This window comes from Cyrtonyx montezumae, unplaced genomic scaffold (assembly GCF_038088225.1).
Source record: "Cyrtonyx montezumae isolate F1298 unplaced genomic scaffold, pur_monq_1.0 scaffold_16, whole genome shotgun sequence".
NCBI classification, from domain to species: domain Eukaryota; kingdom Metazoa; phylum Chordata; class Aves; order Galliformes; family Odontophoridae; genus Cyrtonyx; species Cyrtonyx montezumae.
The window spans coordinates 5870602-5883205 of record NW_027071892.1 but is presented as its reverse complement, the minus strand read 5'-3'; the positions used below and the strand labels follow the sequence as shown (position 1 = coordinate 5883205).

The 12604-nt window shown below is 56.7% G+C and overlaps 1 protein-coding gene across 1 annotated transcript in view; it reads right to left on the bottom strand.

The window, feature by feature from the left end:
- LOC136046165 (syntaxin-binding protein 4-like) overlaps positions 1-6028 on the bottom strand; it is a 36631-nt gene extending 30603 nt beyond the window's left edge. Inside the window, exon 1 of the mRNA XM_065732574.1 lies at positions 5961-6028. Coding sequence (XP_065588646.1) covers positions 5961-6028 — 68 coding nt within the window. The remainder of the gene's footprint in view (positions 1-5960) is intronic.
- Between the last annotated feature and the right edge of the window lie 6576 nt (positions 6029-12604).

The window sequence follows — 12604 nt, the reverse complement described above, 5'->3', positions numbered from 1 at the left end:
AGGGCATTCTGTCCTTAAACAGTTTTTTCCTCCTCTGTCCTGCCGCGCATCCCCAGCCACGCAATGGGGTGTACCTGGATGGTGGGACATGGAAACACATCCTCCTGGGACAGCAGGCACTAGGCCTGGTGGCACAGTACATGCCCTGTACCCTGGGACAGCCAAGCATCATTAACGGGGTCTTCCTCCTGCTGTCCCCCCAGCTGCAAGCTTCAAGACCTCACTAACTGGACCATCAGCACACCAATCCAGCCACGCTGCAGATTTCTTACAGGCGTGTAAACCCTCTGCCTAGCATTCCCTTGGACCTGATGCTGCCAGAAGCTACTTCTCCTGTGCACAAGTAGTGAAGACAGTTAGTAAGAGCTCCTCCATTAGCCACACGCCACCTGGATGGGCAAGGTGGAGGCACTCATAAAACAGTGACAAGCACAGAAGATCTCCTTGTGTTTTAAATGTGATACATTATTAGGGGTCTTTCACCTACGGGAGCGCAGATGAAATACTATGGAAGGCCTTGGAGTTAAATATCTATGGTTCTTTATCTACCCATTTATCCAAAATCTGATCTCACAGAGAAAGAATGACTGGACACCAAATACAGATGCACCTGGTGATACATATTTGCTTATGTGCCCCACACCAACACAAAGCACTCAGTTCCTATCTTATTCAAGGCTACAAGATGAAAAGCACAAGAGAGCAGAGCAGCAAGGTTCCAGCCTGCAGCAAGGGAGGGCCCACTCAGATGCAACAGCTGTAGCAGGGAAAGAAACTGCTTACCTTCAGAAGGTTTGTAAGGCCCCCACTGCCAACCCTTAAATGAGATCTGGGAAGGGGTGGATCCTGATTTCACCCCTTCTGGTCACTCAAGGTACATTGCATGCCCCTGAGTTCCCCTGGGCTGACCCTGCCTTCCCACCAGGTGCTCCATCACTGCTTCAAACCATGACTTAGCATTTCCACTACACATTGTGTGAGGGATTTTGTCGTGGTCCCAGTGCCATGTTCTGACCCTGAGCAAATTGGTTATGTGGCTTCCATGGGGAGCACAGCCTCCTGGGGGCCAAGAGCACCCCAGCAAAGTGTCTGCCTTGGGCAGGACTTCTTGGGAGCTGATCTGGTGCCTGACCTGCCACCCTTCCCAAGTTACTGCTCCCAACCCACCACTGTATTCAACCTACACTGTTGTGTACCATTTTAGGAAGTCCTTTGGGACTTCTCATGGATTAATTCACAGAATTAACCTTTTGACTCACAACCTAGAGATTTCTCTCAAATAAATCAGTGCAGCACCAGAGGAGGTTCAGGTTGGGAATACCCAACATTTGTTCTCAGAAAGAGCGGTGATGCACTGCACAGACTGCCCAGGGGGGTGGGGGAGTCACTGTCCCTGAAGGTACTCAAGAACCCTGTAGATGTGGCATTGAGGAATGTGGTCAGTGGGCATGGCGGGATGGGTTGGGGTTGGTCCTGGTGATCTGAGAGGCCTTCTCCAACCTTAATGATTCTATGATTCCATGGAAGGGATGGCACAAGTGCTGGAGGCAGTGCCTGCAGCATTAAGGGGGTGTGTTTGGGGCTTGCACATTCAGCATCTTCAAAGGCAAACCCTACAACAGCAGTCACCGGACTGCCCAGCACTGGGGCCACCCAGAGCTCCCCTTGTTCTTCCCATATGTCGGCCGGGGTGGGCACTGCAGTAACACACACCTTTGTCTGTTGAGTGGTGAAATGAACTGGAATCCAACCAGGGAGAATGTTGGGGCTCATTTATCTCCAAAATCTCAATTTGCTTCAATTGTTCCCAAAAAGTAAGACACTGGGAAAAGCACCACATTGGTGCTGATACTGATGACGAATATCTGTCTTATTTAGAGAAAAAACCCAGACCTAACTTACAACAAAATAGTTCCAAGTGTTTCCATTTCACTTGATAAGAACTGGGCTTGTGTTCAGGAGGGATTTATAAACCATGTGCACTGTGCCCAAGGGTCCTGACCCTCCTCTGTCAATGGTGCTGAAGGCAAAGGGGATGTGCCCACACTCAAGATCTTCCCTCAGCAGGAACCCAGCTCAGCCACCCAGAACAGCCCAGGTTCCACACCCCAAGAACCTACTGACAAGAATTTGCATTTTTTTAATCAGTTTGAAAATTGAAAGTGCCCACATTCAGGACAAATTAACTTCAGGGTTGGACAGACTGTAAATTTGTGCTTAACACGCACATCCACATTTTAATCTACTGCTAGATAACGTGAGCTTTAGTGACATTAATCTTTATGCTAAAAAAATACCAACCCAACAAGTAGTATCAAATATTGAGTGAAGATATATCCATTGGCTTTAATCAACTCTCGCATGCAAAAGCAGGGATGGGTGAAGCTAAGGATGGAACTGAAATAAGACTTAGAATAGGACACAAAAAAAAGACAGAAGTGAAACACAGCATGGGTCAGACCTGTTTCCAATGCATTTTGGAAATGATCATGAAGGGGAAAGAGAAAGGGAAGCACAGATTGGAGTGGGTTGTGAAGCAGTGACTGGCAAAGTGCCCCACAGCTACCGCGGGGAAGCAGGTGCACAAGATGGGGGCCAGGCTCATGTTCCTGGGACTCAGAAGAAAAGAGGATGGCTCATGCTACCCAAGGCACAGCAGTGGGGTTCGGGGCTTCCAAACAACCATTCCCCCCTTTGGTGCTGCACATGAAGCTCCCTGGGCAGGTGGAAAAACCTCCTCATCTGAAACCAGCACGAAGGAAATGTATCTGGTATGTCAACGGAGGCATCTATCTGCTGGTGGGACAGCCAAGAAGACGAATCCCTGCAAGACCTGGTGATCTGAGAGGACTACTACAACCTTAACGATTCTATGATGCTACAAGATGGGACAGGTCAGGTGGCAACGTAACAACATCAAGGAGAATTTCCTTTCTATCTGATGGAAAACTGTGAGTGGATGCAATCCTCTGCTATGGATTTCTTCACCTCTCCTCTATATTTTGGAGAGGACCTTCTGGGAAAGCATCACGGTGCACTTCTGGCTCTTCCACCTTTCTTCCTGCTGCCTCCTTCCTGCCCTGCTTGTTGGGTGAGCTATAGAAGGGGGTGAGAGGCAGCAGGAGGGGCGGGAAGGAATAGGACAGGGTGGTGGCATGCACAAACCCGACCCCCAGTCCTGCTGCCAAGCAAGGAGAGGGCACAGAGGTGCCAGACCTGGGGACAGGTCACGGAGATGGCAGCGTCACCGCTCCCAGCGGGAGCCTCGCACTGAGGCTTAGTGGAGGAATGGGGTCTGGGCGGGTTTGTGTGGGTGGGAATTAAAGGAGAGGCAGAAAGCTGACCTTCAGCAGCAGTAACTCAGAGGCTTTGGGCTGCAGAAGGCAGCAGTAAGAAGGACTGGGGCGGGAGGGGCAGCCTTGGTGGGATGTGGCACTGTGGTCCCTTCTGTGCCCCCACATTCCCACCGTGGGAGGGAGGGATGCTCAGGAGATCCCCAGAGGTGATGTTGGGCTCACATTTAATTCAAGATTCCACATTTGTTTCATGACAAAACATCAGTGTAGGCTGAAAAGGCGTTTGTGTCTGATGAGAAAACAGCCGTGCTGCTTAGAAGGTCGGCAACAAAGCGTTGATGATAAATCAAACAAAAAAAGATAATATGCAGCTGTAAAGCTGAGAAGCAACAGCAGTGTCCACGGCATCACCCACACCATGCTCATAAACACTTCCCCCTCACAGAGATGTTTTGAGTGAACTCAAATCAGGGGTGTTCCAGACAAGCCTGAACAGGAGACAGAACAGCACAGTGCCGAAGTCACTGCTGGAGAAGCACGGATGGCTCTGGCTGCAAGTGGGAGCTGGATGGACCTCTGCAGCCATTCCTCAGCAATGGAATGGGACCCGTGAAGGGTTAACGGGATTATGAACCTCCCTGCCTTGCTAAATCCCCTCGGTCATAGGATTGGATGGGTTATAAACTTATTAGCAGGGAAGGATGCTGGTGGCAGAGCAGGCAGCGGGAGGGAGCATCGCCACCGCCCCCACGGTGCCGCAGAGCAGGGAATTAATTGGGGAGGGCACCAGAGTGGTGGCAGGAAAGCAGCCCAGGTGGCCCCCAGTGTGTCCTCAGGGAAAGAGAGAAACAAAAAGGGTGCAGAGAGGTGGGAAACAAAGGCTCTGGGGAAGGATTGCACTTGCACAGGATGTCAGACCCAGCATGGAGCACAGCAGATGCCAGTGGAGATGCAGCTCCACGCCTCAAACAGCAGCTTGCACAGAGCTTGACCCCATCGAGCTGTGAGCATCCCTGTGAGCAAAGGATCCAGCACCAAGCCCTTTGGCAAGGCTCGGGATGACCAGGTCCATGTGGCAGGGCCTGCAAGGTCAGCTCAGGGTGTGGTGCACAGCGCAGAGCATGGAGGCCACTGCCATGCAGGATGACGTCCCATTGCCACACCATGTTTATCAAATCCCTATGGCAAACTCTGTAAAATTAATCTTTTAATCAGCAGCCATATTTATCAGCGTGCTGGGGAGGTGTTATCTCCCCACCATCTGCTCACAGCAGAACCAGACAGCCCCATGCTGGCCCCGTGCATCTGGTGCCCATCGCACGCAGGGTCCAGCCCCGACATGGTGAAGGGTTTCCCTCAACTATGGGGCACAAAGATGGGGAAGGTTTGGACCCAACACCCCAACACACGAGCAGATTTCTCACCTAGAAAATAGCTTTTGAGCAGTATTGCCCCACAGCGTGGGGAAGCACGCAGCCCCACGGAGCTGGGGATGCTCAGGGACATGGGGATGCTGTGGGACTGAGGTGCTGTGCTACCCTGATCCCCATGACCCTCAGCCACCACCATATGCACGCTGTGTCCCCACCACCCAACACCCATGGGTGACACTGAGCTGGCAGCAGGATACAACCCACAGGGTCAGTGACCCTGTCCCACACCACCGCCTTCCGACCAACAGCAGATTCTGCCTTTCCTGGGCCCACAAAGCAGAGGGGGAGGAACAGTGCAGCCCTCTGGTGAGAGGCAGCTGTCCCCCCAGGGTGCTGCCCTCTCTGTCCCCCCTACCATGGGTGCTGCCACTCCGTGCACCCACCTCAGCACCCCGTACCCCTCACCTCAGTGACCCACTTCAGCAGGAGATGAGCTGCGTCCCGCAAACATCCGTGGTCCCAGCTGCCTGCAGGATCCCCATCCCCAGTTGGGACGCTGGGGCTTGGCCAGCACCGGAGCTCGGGGTGGCCCCGGGAGCCTGCCGAGTCCCCGCCGGTGCGGATCCGGCCCACTGACCCCCAGTTAATCGGCTAAAGCCGCGTGCTCTGAACCCTGGCCCCGGCTGCAGCAGCACGCCCGCCGGCTCCCAGCTGCCCTACATAGACATCTGCACGGAGCCCCGTGCCGGGCACACCCCATAGCAGCAGTCTGCTCAGAACCCCGGCTCCGTATTTTGGGGTGGGGCACTGCAGATGCCCCCAGGTCACCCCCACGGCTCGGGGCAGTCGCTGTCACGTGTGGTACAGCCCTGCCCCGTGCCAGTGGTGCCCCACGGATCTGCATGAGATGTCCACTCTCCTTCCAAGCCTGGTGCTGAGAGGAAGCATTTGGATGGGAAATCCCGGGACTGGGGCTGCAACAGGAGCAGGAGCTGCAAGCAGCATGGGTGCTCCCCCAGCTGCCCTCTGCAAAATCAGTCTATCCCCTCTCTGCCCTCCCCATGCACTGCCCTCCCACAGCGTGCATGCCGGAGCTCCAGACCTTCCCCGCGGTCGCAGCGACCTCCAGTCACCTTCTGTCCCCTGGAGAAGGGCTCCCGCTGCCAAAATCAATGGAATTAAACCCTCAAAAGAGGTCAACGAGCGCATCACATCCCTCCGTGGGTTTAACGGGGTGCGAGCCGATAAACTCAGCCCTCTTCCCGGCTCGGCAGCATCCCGTCCCGCTTACCAGTAAATAAGGGAGAGCCCATCGAAGCGCTCCGGATCCCGGCCTGGGGGTTGCAGGTAGGACATCATCCGGGGCCCTAGGGCTGCTGTGCCCGGCTCCCGCTGCCCGGGGCCATGGGCTCGCAGCGCCCGCGGCCAAGCGCTGGGCTCGGCTCCCAGCCGCCACCGGCCACATCTAATCCCAGGCGGGAGAACATGTGATCGCCCCTCTGCCGGCTCCCCCCTGCTAAATACTCGCTGCTAAATGGTACCGCACGGCACAGGAGGGCAGGGCATGAAGAATGAGCGGGGCACAGCACGGCACAGTGTGGCATGGTACAGCATGGCATGGCACGGCATGACATGATACAGCACAGCATAGCGTAGCACAGCACGGCATGGTGTGACGTGGTTTGGCATAGCATGTTATGATTTGGCAAGACACGGCCTGGCTTGGCATGGCGTAGTATGGGATGGCACGGAGTGATTTGGCACGGCCTGGCATGCTTTGGCACTCTTTGGCATAGCATGTCATGATTTGGCATGGTTTGGTGTGGCATGGCATTGTTTGGCACAGCGTGACACAGCCATGTGTACAACACGAGTGCAGGGTGGGAAGCCAGGACCCCCAGCACCATGTCCCTGCTCCGAGCTGGAGCTGGAGCTCAGTTCCCCCCCCTCTGCTCGCCTGGCTGCTCACAATTATTGTAATTATGCCGCCAGCACACGGTTTCACACGGTGCTCAGCACATCAGACTATTTAAAGCTGATTGTAGGCGTCGCTGAGCTGCGTTAGGGCCGGGCTGCAGATGCGTGCACCCATCACCTCCTTCCCAGCCACTGCCAAAAAAGAAAAGTAAACACATCTACATTATTTGGGGCACAACCGTTGTGTGTGGGTTTTTTTTCCCCCTTGCTGAGCCTCACCACCACCTGGTAGGTGTGCAGGAATCCTTGTCCTCTCCCTGCAGCAGGGAAGGCACGGCCCAGGGCTGGGGACAGGGTGAGTCCTGCAGTTGGGAAATGCATCTGTCAGTCCCTGTGGATGCACCCACGCCCCCGGGGACGGCCCACGGGCACTGCTCTCGGGCACTATCGAGGCAGCCCTGGAAGAAGACGGTGAATTAAAGGCTCGGCACGCTCAGCATTGCTATGGAGTGACTGTGCAGGATGTACCTGAGCCAAAAACCTTCTGCCTGGCAGCTCCTGGCGCGGTGACAGTGTCCTGGAGAGGCACAACCTCTGCTCAGCACAGCTGGCACTGCAGGGGTTCTATCACCATGCACCCCATGGCTGGGATATCTGCAGGGTGCTCTGCTTTATGCCCCTGGACAAAGAGTCTCACTGGGTTCTGGGTGAGAGGCATCACTCCTGGCACTGTGATGCGCCTGGTACTGCGTCCCCAAAGGGATGAGGTGTCCCCTTGCACTGGCTGTGCTGCCCCACTCGCTCTGCTCCTCAGGTCTGACAGGCAGGAGGAGAAGGGAAAAGGTTTTGGTGAACAAAAATCCCCGAGAAGTGCATACTGTCCTCTTCTGGGTTGCTCACTGTCGAGCCATCCTGGCAGCTCTGGGATTTTCTAGCCTGCCCAGAGCCACTCCTCTGAAATGCATCGCTGGCTGTGCCAGCAGGGACATCCTGGGCACAGTCTCCTTGTGCTGGCAGGGGCACAGCAGAGACAGTCCCCTGGTGCCAGCAGGAACATCCCAGGGACAGTCCTCATGCTGCCATTCAGCCACGCTGGGCTTTGATCTGAGCCTCGCACGTCCCAGCGGGCACCGACCCAACAGTGCAGCACAGGGAGCACCTCCAGCCACAGGACAGCCATGCCACCACCGGGGCACCCCAAGGTCCCCATGCTCCCCACCCCGCTGTGGCAGCCACTCCCAGGCCTGGCGCAATTCGGGGCCGGGCGGTGCTGGGTGTGCTCCCCATGATGGGTTCCTACAGCCGGGAGGGGACGGGCGATGGCAGCAGGGTTTGCCAAAAGCACTTGTAAGTGTCGGGGTGCCACGGCCACTCGGGGCTGGGCTGCTCTCCCCGACTCACCCATTGGGATTGCTAAAGGCGGTGTCACCACCCTGGGACAGGTGACACTGAGCGGGGACTGCGAGGACAGTGAGGTACTGCTCTGGATTTCAAGGCAGCTGGTGCCTTCCTCCCCACGGGGAGTTCAGGGGGTGCCCCACGGGTGTGTTCCACGCATGGACCCCCAAACGCTGCAGGGGAGCTGTGGGGAGCTGCCCTGCCCCGTCCTCGGTGGCGGAAGCTGCATATTATCTCCCTCGCCCATCGGAGGCAGCTGCTCTGGGTGCACCCCGTGCACATATTTATGCAGATGTGAACATGACAACCCGGAAATTCACATCCTTTACATCACGGGCCAGGAGCTGCCATCGAGGTGTGTGACCTTACAGCATCTCCTGAGTGCTCGGCCCCAGGTCCAAGGGCTGCGGTCCCATGCAGAGGGGACACCACCCTCCATCTACAGGGACCTCTATCCATCCCCTCAGTCTCTCCATGCCAAGCTCAGCTTGGGGCTGACCCCTGACCCCCACACCCAGTGCTCATCACTGTGACTGCCACCACCACATGTGACAACGTGTGTCCCCTGCTCCGTACTGAGAGGGTGAGGAAGAGCTGAATTTAATTCATTCCCTGCTTCATTTCCAAGCCAAATGAGTCAGAGCCGCAGCCGCACACGCTGCTTTGTTTTTCTTGGCCACTTTTGATCCATGTTTGTTCAATATTTAACTCTCGTGGTGACACTTTGACTCAAACCAGGCAGCAGAAAGTCCACTTGCCACCCCCCCACCCTCCCACACCGCTGGGACAGGAGCACGGCTCAGCTCCGGAGCAGTGCACTTGCTGTGTTTCCTTTGCTTCCTGCAGGTGGACAAATCCCTGCACTCATTTCTCCAACACTGCAGCCATGTCCCCCTCTGCAGATGGGGCAGATGGGCCGTGGGGTGATTGCAGAGCAAAAGCTCCTCCGATGGAGCTGAGGTTTCGGGGCCAGCTGGGAACGGGCCGGGCTGCATTCCTGCCCGGGTGGGAGCTGCAGGAGGAAGCAGCACTGCCGAGATGTCCCCGTGCCCTGCAACCCTGCACGGGAACTCCCTGCAGCCCCAAACCCACCCGAGCAGCTCTGAGCACAAGCTGTCAACATTTCCACCCCGGAAATCAGTGAGCTCTGGGCTGAACTGATTCATTTGTTTTGTTCCACTGTTTGTCTCAGCTTTTGGAAGAAACTTCCAAAATTTTTGGCCTGCACCACCCAGAGAGAAACTCTTCAGCCTCAGAGAAAGCTCTGCATAGGGGAGCACTGCAGGGCAGTCCCTGGGCTGAGCATCTCCATGGGGGAAGTGGGTTCCTGAAATGCCTGAGTGCAGTGGAACATGCTGGGGCCATGCTGATCCGAAAGGTGCGTGGGGCAGTGCACCACCACAATGCTTCCCCACTGACATGAGCCACCGAGACCCAAAACATTCCAGAATTACCCCAAGAGATGGTTGTGCAGGAAATTGGGGTGGGATGTGTGGAAATTGAGTGAGATGGGGTGGGGTCAGAGGAGTTGGGATGGACGGGACAGGATGGGATGGGATGGGATGGGATGGGATGGGATGGGATGCAGTGGGACTTGGTGCCAGCAGGGGACCAGACAGTGACACCCAGGAATCTCATGTCACCGTCAAGCCCCATTTTGGGGGGCCAGCGCCCACCCTGCACCCCGGGCTGCCTGTGCTGGGCACGGTGCAGGGTGGAGCAGTGAGGGCTGGGCAGGGCGTGGGAGCTGCTCCGGAGAAGGGCTTGCCAAGAAAATGCAATCGCGTTGCATAAAACGTGCTCTGCTCCCTCTCCCCTCCCACAGCGGTGGCTCAAGAGCTGCTCACCCTGGTTAAGTCAATATTGCCACATCACTGCCTCCTCCAGAGTGCTGCCTCCGTGGAGGGGCTCCATGGGTGCTCCAGCACCATCCCCTGCACGGGCAAAGCTGCAGAAGAGGTCACTTGAAAACTAAAAGCCCCATTTTGATGGGTGAACAGTTTGGAGACAGAGAGAAAACCTCAGTGTGGGATGTGCTGTGCTGTGGGCATCTCATGCTGCATCCACAACAGCTTGGAGGCAACCCGGACCCTGCAATCTGTGGGCACAGGGGTATTCCAGGCCTGAGGGATTATGCTCCGTGCTAACCCTGTGGGCAGAACTTGGTCCAAGGGGCCAAAAACTGGGTGCTAGGGCTGCCAGACCACAGCTCACACGTGCAGATCAGTGGTGCATGCACAGAGCAGGGCTGAGAGCCTGTCCCCATGGCACAGCATGATGCCAAGCCATGCTTCGTGCAGCACCTCTGATCCCAAGCCAACAAACGGGCAGAACACCCAGGCACAAACCACAGCTTCCCACTCCAGAGGGGTGTCTCGCCGCTCCACGTTTCAGTGAGCAGCTGCAATTTTGTGGCTTCCAAAGGCATCCGTGCACCAAAATGAGCAATGGGAGAGATGTGGGGAGATTAGGGGGATTAAGGCTGCGGAGCTGGTGCAGGAGGCAAGGAGCTGCCATGTAAAAAGCCTCCAGTGGGCAAAAGCAGCTGCTCAGAGACCCCTCGCTGTGCTGAGCTTAGAGGGGTTTGCAGCTGGCAGAGCTGGGAGAGACCGCTCCCTGTGTGCCCAGGAATGTGCTGCTGCAAGATAGCAGGGGTATGAAAGCACGAGAGAGCCAGAAAGTGCTCCGAGAGCAAACAGGCATGCACAGCTTCACATGGTTACACACAAGGAACTCAGCTGGGTCTTGCCCTCCTCTTCCCCACCCCCTAACCTTCCCCCCCCCCCCCCCCCCCCCCCAGCTTGGAATGGAGACAGAGGATGTGGGGACAGGCACAGCGACGGCCCCAACCTTTGGAAGAACCGTGGGGCACTGGCAGTTCTGAGAGGAGAAGAGGAGGAGGAAGGACACAACAGCATGACCACGCTCAGCCAGCAGAGACCCCACACACTCATCACAGGGCCCTGCAGCCCAGCAAAGCCCATGTCCCATAGTTTTGGGAAGCACCCACCTGTCCCCCCGTTGTGCCCCAGCCCCACACACGTGCACTTGCCTTGTGCTGCCACTGCCAGCACCCGCTGCCTGGATGGGTGATGCTGGCCCCACCTGGGTCCTGCTGTGCTCCAGAGGACGGACGGAGGCTCTGAGCTGTCCCCAGTGTGGGGAGTGAGTGGCCCTGCAGAGCAGTGCGACGCAAGCGGGGGATCAGGATCAATAGGTCACAGCGTGCACTGACGTGCCCCCAGAAAGAAAATCAGCCGAGGATTTGGGGCTGGTGGGGAGGCTACAATCACGTATTCAGGCCTTTAATCCCATATGGGCACAAAATCCCGGGATAAAAATGCCAGAGCCGTTCCTAATTGCTGACTGCTGTGCTCTGGTGGGTGGGTGAGCAAAACCTCTTAGGTGACAGCGGGCCGGGGACAGGCGTCCCGCTGCTTTCCTGCCTGCTGTGTGGGCACAGCCTGGCATCAATATGGGAAGGATACGCCCACAGCCAGTAAGCACCCTGAGGTCAGCATCCCTGCAAACCTCAGCACGTGGAGGCACCCTGCGGTGGGGAGGGAAGCGGGGGCACTCTGGCTGTTTCCATGGGGACCTGGATGTGAGAATCTTGTGGGGTCCAACGTGACCAAGTGCAAGGGGACACGTGGGTCGGACAGCCCAAAGCACAGATACTCACTGGGTGATGAGCAGCCCTGTGCATAAGGACTTAGAGGTGTAAGCAGGCAGTGTGGTGACCTGGGCCACCCAAAGCAGTGTGGCCAGCTGGGCAGGAAGGGGCTGATCCCCTCTGTTCTGCTCCCTGAGCCCCCACTCACAGCAATGCATGCAGCACAGGGATGTGGGGCTGTTGGAGCTGGGCTGGAGGAGCCCACAGGGGTCAAAGAATTGTACAATGGCACTGGTCGGAAGGAATCTCAGAGCTCATCTAGCTCCAACCCCCTGCAGTGGGCAGGGTTACTGACCCACAGGGCAGGCACCAGCCCAGGATGCCCAGGGCTCCATCCATGGCCGTGGGCATCTCCAGGGATGGGGGTACCCACAGCTCTGGGCAGCAGAGCCAGCACTTCACTACCCCCCCTCTGGGGGAATAATTTCCCACTAACATCTGACCTAAATTTCCCCTGTTTTAATTTAAAGGCATTCCCCCTCATCCTATCAGTATGAGACCGTGTAAAAAGCTGCTCCCCTTCCCGTCCATAACCCCGTTTAAGAACTGAATGGCAGCAATGAGGTCTCCCCAGAGCCCTCTCTTCTCCAGGCTGCACACCCCCAGTTCCTCAGCCTGTCTCCACAGCAGAGGTGCTCCGACCTCTGAGCATCCTCATGCCCTCCTCTGGCCCTACTCCAGCAGCTCCCATCCTTCCTGTGCTGAGGCCCCTGGCCTGGATGCAGTGCTGCAGGTGGGGGCTCCCGAGGGCAGAGCAGAGGGGGACGATCACTGCTATGGGAATAGCTGAGAGCTGCGGGCATTGAGCCTGGGGGAGGCAAGGCTCCGAGGAGGCCCTGCAGCAGTGCCTATAAAGGTATATAGGAAGGGACCCTGTGTCAGGGGGTGTAGGGACAGGGCAAGGAGGAACGGATTTAAACTCAAAGAGGAGAGGTTTAGGTTGGACG